Source organism: Anabrus simplex, chromosome 2 (assembly GCF_040414725.1).
Source record: "Anabrus simplex isolate iqAnaSimp1 chromosome 2, ASM4041472v1, whole genome shotgun sequence".
NCBI classification, from domain to species: domain Eukaryota; kingdom Metazoa; phylum Arthropoda; class Insecta; order Orthoptera; family Tettigoniidae; genus Anabrus; species Anabrus simplex.
This window is the reverse complement of record NC_090266.1, coordinates 550,106,642-550,122,819: the sequence shown is the minus strand read 5'-3', so window position 1 is coordinate 550,122,819 and position 16,178 is coordinate 550,106,642. Positions and strand designations below refer to the sequence as shown.

The 16,178-nt window shown below is 41.3% G+C and overlaps 1 protein-coding gene across 2 annotated transcripts in view; it reads left to right on the top strand.

The window, feature by feature from the left end:
- LOC136872817 (vanin-like protein 1) overlaps positions 1 to 16,178 on the top strand; it is a 122,779-nt gene that overhangs the window by 63,577 nt on the left and 43,024 nt on the right. The window contains exon 3 of one of the 2 annotated variants that reach the window (XM_068225814.1): positions 656 to 799. The exons of the other annotated variant lie outside the window; for it this stretch is intronic. Coding sequence (XP_068081915.1) covers positions 656 to 799 — 144 coding nt within the window. The remainder of the gene's footprint in view (positions 1 to 655; positions 800 to 16,178) is intronic. 2 annotated transcript variants of the gene reach the window in all.

The following is a 16,178-nucleotide window of genomic DNA, read 5'->3' as shown; positions in this document are numbered from 1 at the left end:
TAGTATAAAATTGTGTGTTAAACTGGCAAATTGATTGATCTTTGATTTTACATGATTTATTTTCTGTTACATCTGTTTCAAAATATTGGAAAAACTATTTTCTTCTCATGTGAACTTCACATTTTATGACTTAACTAGCTTTCCCACCGGGAGAGTTGGCCGTGCGGTTAGGAGCCCGCAGCTGTGAGCTTACATCGGGAGATAGTGGGTTCGAATCCCACTGTCCGCAGCTCGGAAGAAGTTTTTCCATGGTTTCTAATTTTCCCACCAGGAAAATGCTGAGGCGCCTCCTTAGTTAAGGCCACGACCGCCTCCTTCCTACTCCCAACCCTTTCGTATCGCATCATCGCCACAAGACCTGTCTGTGTCGGCGCGACGTCAAGAAAATTGTAAAGATGAAAGGAAAACTACGTTTCGCGCCTCAATTAGCCTCAATTAGCCTCAATTAGCCTCAATTAGACTCAATTAGCCTCAATTAGCCTGTGTTTCAATTGCCGGATGTAGTTCATTACTTAGCGTGATATAAAAACGTGAGACTGAGAATAGCGCCCACGTGTAGAACCGTCTGTATTAACATATTTTGATATTTTTACTTTAGTGTGTTTCAAGAATTCGCATGTTTCGTAAAGATTGTAAAGGGAGTGAAATGTTCCAGAGGTCGACCCCCGGCTCCGCTACGTACACGGCCGCGGTGGTGGAGTACGCGCCTCCTCTCGGCGTCACGATGGACAACAAGGAGGAGCATTTCCGCCACAACGTGGAGGCGTACCGGCAGTTCGCCGAGACAGCTGCTGGGATGGTGAGTAGCTTAGACCCACTGAACTGTTACACCAAGACGGAACCAAAGATGAAAGTCAATAATACATTTCGTTCCAAGATAGATGGCCCCATGTAGTTTCAGTCCGCGCCTCAATACGCACTGTGTGCAATACCTTAATATTATTATCAACAGATAGCACAAAGAAGTGACTTCCGCCGTAGCGACGCACATCCGGTTATGCTCACCACAACCCCTCCCTCCTCCTTCTATCCTAATCCCCCTCCTTCACCACACCCCCTCACCAACTATGAGGATTATAATGCAGTTATAATATTTCCATTCCCAATACATTATAGTTAATATATTTTTATTTTCAAGTACTTGCTATGTCCGAAATAATAATAATCTGGTACCCCTAGTTCGTACGTCATACTATGTTACTGGGAGCATAACATCACACAACAAAGTAGTTTTACCTTGAAATGGATGATTGACACATTACCATAAAGCTGATTAATACATTCCTTCAAAAGCAAGACAGCGGAGATGGGTATCACATGAAAATTAAAGTAACAGAATTAAGTGCACTGAGAGTGAAGAACAGAAGCATTCAGCGTCCAGCCCCTGAGGTGGACTCAATCAGGAAATAGAGGATTTCAGGGGGACACCACAGGCACGTGGGCACTTACTGTACCATCATTGGAACTATCGCTTAAAGTCGATATTTGTTCGAACAAGATTAATTGATTGGGTAAAGTCGGATTCAATACAATCCATCAATATTATCTCCATAATACTTGACGTTATACGACTGATTCTTTGTCAGAACGACCCACTGATTGAAGTTAGACTTGAAATACTTCACTTCGGGGCAAACAGCCTTTAATTACAAAAGTCGCTATTTTCATGCCCACTTGCCTGCCATCAAGAGAACTTCCTACAACTAGCTACACGCTGCGAATGACCTCCAGCGCCATCCAAAAATTACGACTGGAACTACCTAAAGCTGGCTGCAGATTGGAAACATAATTCCCATAAGACTTTCACCGGGGGGGGGGGGGACTGAACAACATTCATAGCGCTAGTGAATGAGTAGCATGTGACGTTGCGTCCCCTGATGATTCTAAATATTTCGTTGTCTGCGGCGTTTCTATTAACATTTTATTCGGATCCTTTTTATGTGCTAAGCATGTTTTGATATTCTCATGAATGTTTCATTCTAAACCATAATTGCATTTGGAGATTAATTCATTGTCTTCCATATTCAATATGCATGCCATAAATGTTGATTATTGCTGCGAATATGTTCCTCAAAAGCAGAATATTTGTTATATTGCTCGGGTATTATTATTATTATTATTATTATTATTATTATTATTATTATTATTATTATTATTATTATTATTATTATTATTATTATTGTTACCGTGTTTTGGTGGATCAGCAGGGGTGAAGGAAGCGACTGGGGGTGAATAGGTCTCAACTACAAAGTTAAAGGTAATTTAAAACTTTAACAAAGGTTATATTTTCTCTTCAAAATAACAGGTGACAACAAGTAACAAAAGCGTAACAGGTACCCAGTAGCAATTCAACAAATTGAGAAATGATAGATTACAGTTTTTACCAGTTCAGGGGCTCGAACCCCGTTTTACATTCCTTGAGCCCACAGCTCACAACCACCATTGCCGAAGGGCAGAAAACCCCTAAGAACAAGGAGCGCTTGCTCCTAATTACAGAGTTAAGAAAAGGAGCAGACCCGCTCTCATTTATACAAGCCTATCAAAGGCTACAACAAACTTCATTTCTATCTGCCCTCAAGGCACACCAAGAAACAGGGGTATTTGATACCCAACCTACAGGGCCTTTACGTGAGCAAAATCAAACATCAGGTTACTTTACTGGCCCATAATACAAAATAGAATGGAGACGAAGCTTGCACTCCTAATACACTTTTAAAACCTACTTGGCACTAGGCCGCTTACGCCGGGGCTAATCCCATACTAAGGAGGTGACACGATAAGAAAATTTTATTACATTACGAAGAGAAGGAAAACGGTTATGAAAACGTAGTCACCTCAAAACAATATGAGTGGGAGCTCGAGGGGGGTAGGCACTCTCTATCCCAATTTGTAGTTAAAGAGACAGAATTTATACCAAGTGTCTTTTACATTTTAAATATAGGTTACATGAGGAAAGTTTCGAACCCGCCCCGAGGGTTAAACTGCTGAGCTAGCAAGAAAATAAGTTATAAAACGGCCATTACCTGATGGTTGAACTGCTGCCCGAAGAAAGAGGCGCTTCTCGCCCCCTGCTACATAATTACACAATGAGAGATGTTACTGAAGTGGCCCCGAGACTAAAAAATTAGCAGTTTATATACCCTCGCGGAAAATTCGAGACGTTTCATGAATGATAATCCCCGCCCACAAGCTTTTTATTGGACGGCCAAAAGATTACAAGTCAAAACTGAAGAAGACATCTAGGATTGGTGGAAAATTAATTAAAAAAATCACTCATTGGTCGAATTCAAAACTGGCGGAAAGAGAAGGGTTATACAGCCAACCTAAACAATGACTGAAAGAAATTTAACAAAGAACAAACTTATGCATACTAAAATACTTAAAAAAAAACAGTTCCTTCACTTCGCACTAGGGTGCACCGTTGTATTTCTTCAGTAGTGCCATCTAGAAGAGAATGTTCACACTTCTCACTACAGAGAAAACAAAAATAAATCGAAAAAGACACAGTTCAGAACTCTTCAAAATTTACAGATAGCGACATCTTCTGATAACCTTTAGAATTAACATGGTTGTTAAAGTTCAGGTTTCCTCCAGTAGGGGAGTTCCAACTGGCGCAATGTTTAAATTAGCGGCGCGGAGGTGTACCGCGCGGTACAATTATTATTATTATTATTATTATTATTATTATTATTATTATTATTATTATTATTATTATTATTATTATTATTATTATTATTATTATTATTATTTCAGCCAGCCATGTGGAGTAGAACAGATTAGAGCAAGATTTTCTCAAGCTCTTACTTACAGCTTATAAGCATACCTCATAATGACAGAAATCACCGAGCATACCGAATGACACCCACATTATCCCCTGCCTGTCATAAGAGGCGATTGAAAGGGGTCCCATATTCTCTTAACTTGGCAGCGTGGGTTGGCTACCACGGGCTCTTAGCTGAGTCCAGGCATTATTCCACTGCTCACTTTGATCTATTCTATCCGACCTCGGTTGATCAACTCATGTTAAACGTTGAAGTCTAAATGGTGTGACAGAGCGTGGTTAGCCAGATCGAATCCCGTTAGTGGAAAAATGTTCACCATCAGAATGTTGGCCGGCAGCGTAGGGTAGGTGGTGGTATACAATTTGTAATCACTAGAGTCCGTGCAAAAAACCTCTTATATAGGGCTTCTGATAAGTTCACCTGCATACACCCCGGCGTCAGTGGGTAGGGTCGGACACATCCCACTCTGATGAGTCTAGTGTCAGACCTAAGACGAAACGCTGGTTAATAGAGCAAACGCCTGAAAAGAGTTACATCTGATCCATTTTTTGACATGCTCTGTTGGTGAAAAATATCTAATTCCCTCCTGGGGAACATAGAATTTCCATTCGGAATTGCTAGGCGGGCAATAATTCCATTGTGGAGTTTTATCTCCCGTATGCAGTTACCAGACTGTGCCTCTTATATAGGGCTTCTGATAAGTTCACCTGCTGACCCCTCTTCGCTTCCGGCGCGACGATCCATTGTAAGAACTATGCAGTGGTGCCAACCCCTCCGGACATTCAAGCCCAACTCTCTGAATCACCAACACTAGTCCCAGTTGTTAACGAGCCCACATCCTGGACGACGCTTCAACCATCAACACCCTCGTTCCCAACAACCACCACGACGTCCGCTAGTATCCTTTCTTCTCTTCCTGTCACAACAGTTACCACTTGTTACCCATCACCAGTTATGTCGTCATCTCTCCCAATTTCTTCGCCCACTGCCCTTCAGCAACTCCCCGCTAACACGCCAGAATCAAATGTCACCGCTTCGCCTTCGATATCATCGCCAGTCAACACCGCAGCAGCCGCCGCCCAGACATCATCATCGACCCAGTCGTCTTCACCGTCCCCTCCAGCTGTGTATAGCTGTGTACTACGTGGAATCCCACCTGAAATCTCCGACAGGGACGTTCTACAAGAACTTCGTGCGGCGGGAGTTCCGGTCCGACGTGCTATTCGGATTCGGAACGCCCATGGCCCAACATTTCTGGTGCGGCTCCAACTGCCTACATCTGATGCCGTCCACCAGCACATCACCAACGCTGCCATTGTCCACGACGAACATTATCGAGTGGAACCCTTTCATTCCCCACCCTCACCCGGTCGCCAACCCCCTGATCAAACGTCTCGTCGCCCCCTGCCAGTTCCCCCTCCTGTTTACCTATCTCCACCAGTGTGTCCACCCCTTCCTCCAAATGGTTTCATCCCTCCACCCCTCCCAACGTTTGAACTCCTTCGTCTTCTCATCGCTTCCCTCCATCTCCTTACCTTGCACCTTTACCCCGGCACTTCCTTCTGAACTTCATCTCTCCCACTTGCACTCCACCTTTTCCCTCAAACCATTCCGCAAACCATCTATTGTCTCGCATGTACTTCTGAATTAAGTAAAGCGTTTGTTCAATCCTCAGGCATAGACATAATTCCTCTCCCATCTCCTACTTCTTCACATCTTTTACCCATCTCCTTCTTCCATCACATCTCCCCAACCCGCCCGCATCTCTTGGCCAGAGTGAGGGCGTTACCCTATAGGTGGCCCGCCCCACCCCTTCAGCGTGGGGAATGAAAGCATTTGGTAGTAGTAGTAGTTCACCTGCATACACCCCAGCGTCAGTGGGTAGGGTCTGACCCATCCCACTCTGAGGAGTCTAGTGTCAGACTTAAGACGAAAGGCTGGTTAATAGAGCAAACGCCTGAAAAGCCTTACATCTGATCTCTTGGATGAACTACAATGCTGTTACAGAAACACTTTGTGACAACTAACAATCTCTCACCTCATATCTGAACTAATATTTCCAGAACAAAAACTAACAACTTGACTTACAAATTTTTACTGTTATTTTCCTCTCATCAACTCTACACAGATGTCAACAGACTTTGGAATAGCAATCGATGTGACAAAATTTTATCGATCTCGCTTCTTAACTTCCCTCGAATAAAATTTTACATGGCTTAACACAACAGTGCGCCTTCACGCCAGCCTTAACTGAATAACCACGGATTACGCCTACATGAATTTCATCTTTACATTGAACAGAATTTTAGATAAATTAATATCTTAACTTTGACAAACCACAAATGTAGAAAATAAACGTACGGAAATGATACTTTGCTTTAGACATTATATTCGTTTCTCTACCATCAAAATCTACTACTCTACAACACTTCACATGCTAGTTTCGCGACTTTCCCGATTATTCAAGAAACACAAACAAATAATGACCTTTTGCCATACTTCTCTGACATTTTCACGAAGTAAAAGGGTGATAAAAATGCGTCACAGATTCGCACACAAAGAATGGTGACATCATGTAATAAATAAATGTATTTTAGAAATCTTTACAGATTCACCGGCATCTCCATCTTTATTTAGCCACCTCGTCAGATAGCGGCTTTACAAAACATTTTTTTCCTTTCGTTTTAATTTTATTTCCATTCACCTGAAAATAATGACATATGTCGGTTCTCTTATGGACAATCTTCTACGAAGTCGCGGTTCTCCCACGTTACTTCGGTGAGTTGACTGTTCGAGAATCGAATTCGGGACCCTGCACTACCTGACTCCAAATTTTTATATGTGCCTGTCGTGACCTACCTGTCCTGTGAGACGTTCTAGTAGGTTGGTCACCAGGACGTTGGATGTTGAATTGACGTATTATCTGTCCTGCCGAGCGGAAGGTAGGGAGGTAATTGAAGGTACGACTCTGTCCCGCAACTCACGAAATGAAAGAATAAATATTCTCCACTGTCTTTTATTACCTAGGACGACTAAGTCTACTATATACAAGATATTTACAAGTTGAATGTGTTAATCTGAAGAGAGAGCTTGTTCCACGCGCCTACTCTACGGCTACGCGAATATCTGAACTCTGCCGTGTGGCACGTATATCCTACTGACACTATTAGCTGCTCCCAAGAGCCTGGTCCTGATAATACGAATTACTGGTCGGAAGAGAGCCATCTTGGCTTAGGGTTATATCAGCTCTCCTAGAATCAAAGGTTGATCCCTCACCACTACCTTGGGGGTTAGGTCTAATGGGCGTTACTTAGCTGCTCACCTAGTCGATGGCGCCCTCAACTAATTATTCTCAAATAATTATCGCGGTACGTGCTGCCCTCTGAGCACTACTGTCTCTGTCTCACTTTGTACTATTCTTTCCTTGTTTCTCTAAAGTGCAACTGTACTGGCTTTGTTTCTTTGCCGGCTCGCCGCGCGGCTCGCATACCGACTCTGTTTGTCCACATCCAACAAACAAGTAAATATCCGTTGTTGTCAACAGGTTTTCGTAAGCGCATTTCCCAAGCTCTCCGCCTAACTAAGGCTTCTCTGCTACATGTAACTTCTTGAAACATTCCTTCTTCTTTTCTATTATTATATCTGACTTATGATTACTATACAATTACTCTGATACTACAAAGTGCTCATATCACTGATTATTATTCTAATACTATGTTTCCCTTGACACCTTGAGATCGAGTCTCGGCTGCAAAACCCGGCTGCCGTCCATCTGGCAGTCCGCCGGTTTGAGTCCCTGCGGAGGTCCTTATACGACACATAAACAACAAATATCCTTCACACGTTCTCTTCCTTGAGCGGACCGAACACGTCTGTCGAACACCGACCCGCACACGCAACATTTTAGAACACAAAAATTATATTTACAACTTCAATTGCAGGAACGAGGCATTAGAATGACCGTCTGTTACCTGTCCCTGAAAAACGACGTGAGGATTCCTCGCTTGGAATGCTCTCGATTACTTTTATCGGAAGAATACTTTGACTGACTAATTTTATGTTACGCAACTTTCGGCTATTGCCGACCTGAACACTATAACACAACAGTTTAAAACGTAGTTCATAGAATGTTTACGATTGCGTACTTTTAAAACCTATCTCCAGTTGGAGATGATGTTGCAGCAGCTTCGGTAAAAATCTATCTTTCCTTGGGACTTACAGTAGTCTTTCAAACGCTGGTTTATAAAGTTACTCTGAAATTCGTGCACTCGCCTCAAAATCACTGGACAAAATGCAAGTTTGCAAATGCATCATCGATGTTTTATACAATTTACTACAACTCTCATGCCATTTGCACTTACCGCCAAAATTTTACACACACCTTTTCTACTCTATAAAAATGTACTGAAGGCAGGTCTCGATGTAACACATAGTTGTTTAGTTTAGGAGCAGTGTTATTGAGAAGCACTTAACCGACTGAATATTGTTAAATTACCTCATAAGATAGGATGTAACAGGCGCGTCTCTTGACAAACATCCCTATGTATCATTAATGACAAAATTGTTTCACTTACAGTTCCCTAACATTTACTTAAAATGTACCTTTTATCAGAACAAATAGTCCAACATATCCACGTGCCATCTCTGGTCAGAGATAAAAATGAACGTGTAATTTATATTGGTCATCATATTGGTCACCATGTGACCTTGCCGCGGTGGGGAGGCTTGCGTGTCCCAATGATGCAGATAGCCGAGCCGCAGATGCAACCATATCGGATGGGTATCTGTTGAGAGACAAGACTAACGAATGGTTCATCGAAAGGGGGGTAGCAGCCTTTCGGTAGTTGCAAGGGCGGCAGTCTAGATGATTGACTGATACGGCCTTGTAATAATACTCACCATGGCTTAGCTGTGTTGATACTGCTACACGGCTGAAAGCAACGGGAAACTACAGCCGTAACCACCTCCCGAGGACATGCAGCTCTCTCTGTATGAATGATGTACTGATGATGGCTTCCTCCCGGGTAAAATATTCCGGAGGTAAACTAGTCCCCCATTCGGATCTCCGGGTGGGGACTACACGAGAGGGGGCTATCATCAGGAAGATGGGTACTGACATTCTGCGAGTCGGAGCGTGGAATGTTAGAAGTTTGAATCGTTGTGGTAGGTTAGAGAATCTGAAAAGGGAGATGGATAGGCTAAAGTTAGATGTAGTTGGTATAAGTGAAGTATGTTGGCAGGAAGAACAGGATTTTTGGTCAGGCGACTACCGAATTATCAACACGAAATCAAACAGGGGTAATGCAGGAGTTGGTTTAATAATGAATAAGAAAATAGGGCAGCGGATAAGCTACTACGACCAGCATAGTGAAAGAATTATTGTCGCCAAGATAGACACCAAACCAATGCCCACCACAATAGTGCAGGTCTATATGCCTACTAGTTCAGCGGATGATGAAGAAATTGAAAGAATATATGAGGAGATAGAAGATTTAATACAATAATATGTCAAAGGTGACGAGAATCTAATTGTGATGGGAGACTGGAACGCAGTGGTAGGCCAAGGAAGAGAAGGTAGCACAGTAGGAGAATTTGGATTGGGACAAAGGAACGAAAGAGGAAGTCGGCTGGTTGAATTCTGCACTGACCATAATTTAGTCCTCGCCAATACTTGGTTCAAACACCACAAACGACGGCTGTATACGTGGACGAGACCTGGAGACACTGGAAGGTATCAAATAGACTTCATTATGATTAGGCAGAGATTCAGAAACCAGGTGTTGGATTGCAAAACTTTCCCAGGAGCAGACGTGGACTCTGACCACAACTTGTTGGTCATGAAATGCCATCTGAAACTGAAGAAATTGAAGAAAGGAAAGAATGCAAAAAGATGGGATCTAGACAAGTTGAAAGAAAAGAGTGTGATGGATTGTTTCAAGGAACATGTTGCACAAGGACTAAATGAAAAGGCCGAAGGAAACACAGTAGAGGAAGAGTGGAGAGTCATGAAAAATGAAGTCAGTAGGGCTGCTGAAGAAATGTTAGGAAGGAAGAAAAGATCAACTAAGAATCAGTGGATAACTCAGGAGATACTAGACCTGATTGATGAATGACGAAAATACAAGAATGCTAGAAATGAAGAGGGCAGAAAAGAATACAGGCGATTAAAGAATGAAGTGGATAGAAAGTGCAGGGTAGCTAAGGAAGAATGGCTGAAGGAGAAGTGCAAGGATGTCGAAGGCTGTATGGTCCTGGGAAAAGTAGATGCTGCATACAGGAAAATCAAGGAAACCTTTGGAGAAAGGAAATTTAGGTGCATGAATATTAAGAGCTCAGATGGAAAGCCAATTCTAGGGAAAGAAGACAAAGCAGAAAGGTGGCAGGACCATATCCAACAGTTGTATCAAGGTAAAGATGTAGATAATTTCGTTTTGGAACATGAAGAGGCTGTTGATGCTGATGAAATGGGAGACCCAATTTTGAGGTCAGAGTTTGACAGAGCTGTGAGTGACCTAAATACTAACAAGGCACCTGGAATTGATTATATTCCCGCTGAATTACTGACTGCCTTAGGAGAAACCAGCATGGTAAGGTTATTTCATTTAGTGTGCAAGATGTATGAGACAGGAGAAGTCCCATCCGATTTTCAGCAGAATGTTGTTATACCTATTCCCAAGAAAGCCGGTGCTGACAGGTGTGAAAACTACCGCACTATTAGTTTAGTATCTCATGCCTGCAAAATTTTAACACGTATTATTTACAGAAGAATGGAAAAACAAGTTGAAGCTGAGTTGGGGGAAGATCAATTTGGCTTCAGAAGAAATGTAGGAACACGTGAAGCAATCCTGACTTTACGTCTGATCTTAGAGGATCGAATCAAGAAGGACAAGCCCACGTATATGGCATTTGTAGATCTAGAAAAGGCATTCGATAATGTTGATTGGACCAGGCTATTTATGATTCTGAAGATGATAGGGATCAGATACCGAGAACGAAGAATTATCTACAACCTGTATAAAAATCAGTCTGCAGTGATAAGAATCGAGGGCTTTGAAAAAGAAGCAGCAATCCAGAAAGGAGTGAGGCAAGGCTGCAGTTTGTCCCCTCTCCTTTTCAATGTTTACATAGAACAGGCAGTAAAGGAAATCAAAGAGAAATTTGGAAAGGGAATCACAGTCCAAGGAGAGGAAATCAAAACCTTGAGATTTGCCGATGATATTGTTATTTTATCTGAGACTGCAGAAGATCTCGAGAAGTTGCTGAATGGTATGGATGAAGTCTTAGGTAAGGAGTACAAGATGAAAATAAATAAGTCCAAAACAAAGGTAATGGAGTGTAGTCGAACGAAGGCAGGTGTTATAGGCAATATTAGATTAGGAAACGAAGTCTTAAAGGAAGTAGATGAATATTGTTATTTGGGTAGTAAAATAACCAACGATGGCAGAAGTAAGGAGGACATAAAATGCAGACTAGCACAAGCAAGGAAGAACTTTCTTAAGAAAAGAAATTTGCTCACTTCAAACATTGATATCGGAATTAGAAAGATGTTTTTGAAGACTTTTGTGTGGAGCGTAGCATTGTATGGAAGTGAAACATGGACGATAACTAGCTCAGAAAGAAAGAGAATAGAAGCTTTTGAAATGTGGTGTTACAGAAGAATGCTGAAGGTGAGATGGATAGATCGAATCACGAATGAAGAGATACTGAATCGAATTGGTGAGAGGAGATCGATTTGGCTAAATTTGACGAGAAGAAGAGATAGAATGATAGGACACATCTTAAGACACCCAGGACTTGTTCAGTTGGTTTTTGAAGGAAGTGTAGGTGGCAAGAACGGTAGGGGTAGACCAAGGTATGAATATGACAAACAGATTAGAGCAGATGTAGGATGCAATAGCTACGTAGAAATGAAAAGTTTAGCACAGGATAGGGTGGCATGGAGAGCTGCATCAAACCAGTCTATGGACTGATGACTCAAACAACAACATATAATGACTTTAAGACTCCGGTTCCTTATGACACAAATGTCACGGGTTGAATGTCAATGTCATAAAAGTTGATTATTGCTGTGAATATGGTCCGCAAAAGCAGAATATTTGTTACATTGCACGGGTTTAATTATAAGAAGTTTATCGAGCCATCAGCTCTGTTTACAATGACTCTCCCTCTTTTTCTATCATATGTCACGTTACTCATTTCATCTCATTAACTCCTCTGATGAGGTTAACGTCAGAAAGGGCAACCTGTAAAAAAAAGTCCGCCACGGTAGATTCTTCTCACCTGAGACCCGACCCTGTAAGTAAGAGCTTGAGAAGATCTTCTTCTATTCTCTTCTACTCTTCACTTCACAATTAACATCCTTGAACTGGCCGGAGAACGAACCCAGAGCCTTGGAATAAAAGAAATGCGCGCTAGCTCTACAACACAGGACTGGCTGAAATAATAATAATAATAATAATAATAGCTGCCTTTGTGGATTAGGGGCAGTGTTGGCTTCCGGATCCTAACATAGAGGGTTCAGACCCGAAAGAGGTAGTCGCATTTTTGAAGGGTGGAAAAGTCCATTCCACACTCCATGTCGTAAGATGTCGGCATGTAAATATCTCTGATGACACGTCTGGTGTTTACCCGTCAAAATTCATTAAAACTCAACTCAGAATGTGACGGAACGTCGAAATTAACAAGCAGATAGGCTGATGGAGGGTGCGGTGGAATAACACCCACATTATCGCCTGCCTGTCATAAGGGGCGATTTGAAAGGGCCCCATATGCTCTTAACTTGGCAGCATGGGTTGGCAACCGCGGGGTCCTGGAATTAATTCCACTGCTCACTTCTCTCTATCCTATCCCACCTCTGTTGATCAACTCTTGTTCTCTTCCGACCCCGTCGCTATTAGTTGTACTTCCTCTCAAAGAATAATCACCACTACCAGCAGTTCGTGCTGTGCCCGGTAGGTAACGTTGTAGGCGATGCCTCAACGACATTGAAACACTTGCTTCCTGCCAGCATGGTGAAACTGTTCACCGTCCATGAAGAGATCCACGGTTTGGAAGAGAATGGAATCACTTGAAGGATCGAGCACAAAGTAGTCCTGACGATGTTCATCGTGACTATCTGAAAAGATGGAAGTCATGGGCATGCTAATTGGGAGTAGGAACAAGATACCTGGAGAATTCCAGCTGCCAAAATCCTTGAGCATTGATTTGCTTTGATATCATGAGTAAGTATTTTAAGAACCCACTTAACCTCTAAAGTGAGAAACATTTACTGTGTAATAAATATATCATATATTTACGATTTTAGACTGTATTTTATTTTCTTGCTTCCTAGTGTCGATACACTCATTCCTGTTCCGAATCTCTTTCTCTCTCGTTATAACATTGCGATAATACGATCTGACCAATCAAACTCATTCTCAAAATGTCTGTAGCCGTTTTTACGTATTGCTTAGGTTTCAGCATTTTGAAGAGTCTGTTACCTATAGCTTGAACTATGTTCTCTCATATCATGGAGCAGTAGGATCACTGATGTTATTACTGCCGATATTTTTGTCCACTTTTACAATCATTGCAACCATAAAAACAACCTACATACTGTACACAATTGTCAAGATGGTGCACCCATGACTTGAAAAAATTTCTCAACATTTATACTCAGATTCATTTAGAGGCCACCATGAAGAAAAGAAGAAGAAGATACACTATAATTCCAAATATGACAAATAATTTCTACGTACTTGCGTAAATACACCAGTGTTGTAAATATTTAATGAAGTCAATCACACCGATAATATGTGTAACTAAAGCCAGTTTTTGATAACCCGTACGAAGAACGGGTACTTCTGCTAGTATATTATAAAGAGGAAAAATGTGTATGCTTGTTTGTATCGGATATACTAAAAAACTACTCAACCGATTGTAAAAATTACTTCATCTATAGAAAGCTACGTTGCCAGTGAGTAACATGGGTTGTATTTTATTTTCAAAACAATTCGAGGTGGCGGGCACGGGGGGGGGGGAGGGTGGAGGCGGATATAAGAATAATAGGGTAATATAGGCAAAATATCGAATTTGTCGTACGAGGACGAGATAAAGCTCAGTTTAATCCCCTTGACGCAAAGAACAACACTCGCCAAGCCCTAGAACCAACCGTTACGGAGATATTGGCACCACACTACCCCTGCTCTAGGAATCGGATAAAAAAATGAATTGCCGTAACCATGGCAACGTCAGTTCCAGTATTCTACAGCAGCGAGATTATCTACATATATCACAAAAACATAACATGTTACAGACATGAAATTTGGTATTTGGAATCTCGTTTAAAATAAAAGAACACAAATTTTGGTTTTCATAAAATCCACTTAAGGTGTGAGGGGGGCGGGTTTGAAGAGAACGGAGGTAGGAGTTGAATTCATTATATGAGGATAGATATATCCCAAAAACTGAAGACGTTACTTACGTGAAAATTGGTAGGACCTACTTGGAATCTCTCTTAAAAATAAATGAAGACACTTTTTTTTGGAAAATCCACTTAAGGGATGGAAAGAATAAAAAGGCGCGTGAATTTTTTAATAACTTCTTCCTCCAGCGGTTTTCCCACACCTGCAGGGTCGCGGGTGCGAACTGTGTCGCACATGTGCATTTGACGCTGTTTAACGGCTGGATGCCCTTCCTGACGCCAACCCTATGTGTAGGGATGTAATTACTATTGCGTACTTCTGTTGTGGTGTGTTGAGTGGATGTGTTGGGACAAACACAAACAACCGAGCCAGAAGAATTAATCACACATAAAATCCCCGACCCAGCCCGGAATCGAAACCTGAACCCTGTGAACCGAAGGCCTCAATGCTGAACACTCAGCCAAAGAGTGGGGCAGTTTTTAAATGAGAATATCTACCGTATACGTCATGTTACAGGCGTGTTACTTGTAATCCTCTTTAAAATAAAGAAACACCTACTTCTTGTTTTTGGAGATTGAAAATAAGTTAAGGAGGACTTGAATTCTCTTTATGAGGATATTTATATCTCAAAAACTAAGATCTTACAGACGTGGAAATTGGTATTTGGAATCTCCTTTAGAAATAAAGGAACCCTTTTTTTGTTTCGACGTAAACGAGGACTGTTTCTCACATGTAGAATTCCATGGCGCATGTTCCGGGTTTAGCTCTGCCAGTAGCTTGGTCAACTTAGCCACAAACGTAGTTTGCTAAGAGGTTCTGGGGTAAATTAAATACAATTTTTCGGTGAGTTTTTATACTTGAGGGATTTTCAGGTAATGTCTTAGGGCAGTGGCGAGGAAAAATTAATTTTTATTAAATTACGAAATTCTCGCGAGCGAAGCCGTGGGGAACAGCTAGTTTATGAAATAAAAATACAGAATTTAAATACAAATATTTGGTATTGAACTAAACCATCATTTTAAAGATTTAAAGAAACGAATTAGAGTTAACTGTATCTAAAATCTAGGCATCAAATAAGTTAAATATCTTTAGAAAACATGAACTTTAATATATTTAATCAATGAATAAGTAACGTAAAATCGTACGTATTATATATAAAGAAAAGAAATAAGAATTTTAAATATAATTATTCAGTGCAATATTGGCAGTTCTTTCTTCTGGCGCCAAGCTACTTGGAGAACTTACTCTGGAACTGTCAGTGGGAAAAACAGTCTTCGCGTGGGTCGATTTTATGGATCATTGTACCAATGGTTATCAAGCTGTTATCTTCGTAATTCATTTCAGGATCGCAAGACAACCCGGAACGAAACTTAATTTTCCATGGACGCAATCGCCCCAGGGTGATGTTGCTCATATCGCCTTTGAATTGTCCTGTGATTTTCACGATTAATTTTCTGGTATGTCGATGCCGCTGCTTTCGCGTGGCCTGTTTTACCAGTTGTACGAATTAAATAATTCCTTTATACTGTAAGCGGCTGCATAACTTACTAACAAAACGGTAATAATTGTGCTTGATAAAACAACATCCCTGTTAAAGAAGCCGCCAAGAGACACAATCGATCCTGCAGACTGCAACCCGTTCCGCTATTATCACTGACAAACATTCCTATATACTGTTAATTGTATTTTATTTCCATTAAGGACTTGGTTCATTGCCTTCTTTAAAAAAACGGAAGCGGAGTGAATTGGCGCGTACACTTACTGTATATGCTGGAAAGTGCCGCGGCCATTTTTGATTGGCAAAAGTCAAAGATTCATGCGCAAAAGGGAAGTATTTAATCTGAAAAATCTTGAAAAGGAATGTATTTCCGTTGAGTTTTCAAGAAACTCAAAACTTTTGCTGTACTACTGAGACGATTTCTAAGATTGAATGAATATATGTACAACATTTTTCACAAAAAACGGAGATGTTGAACACAAATTTAAAACCACA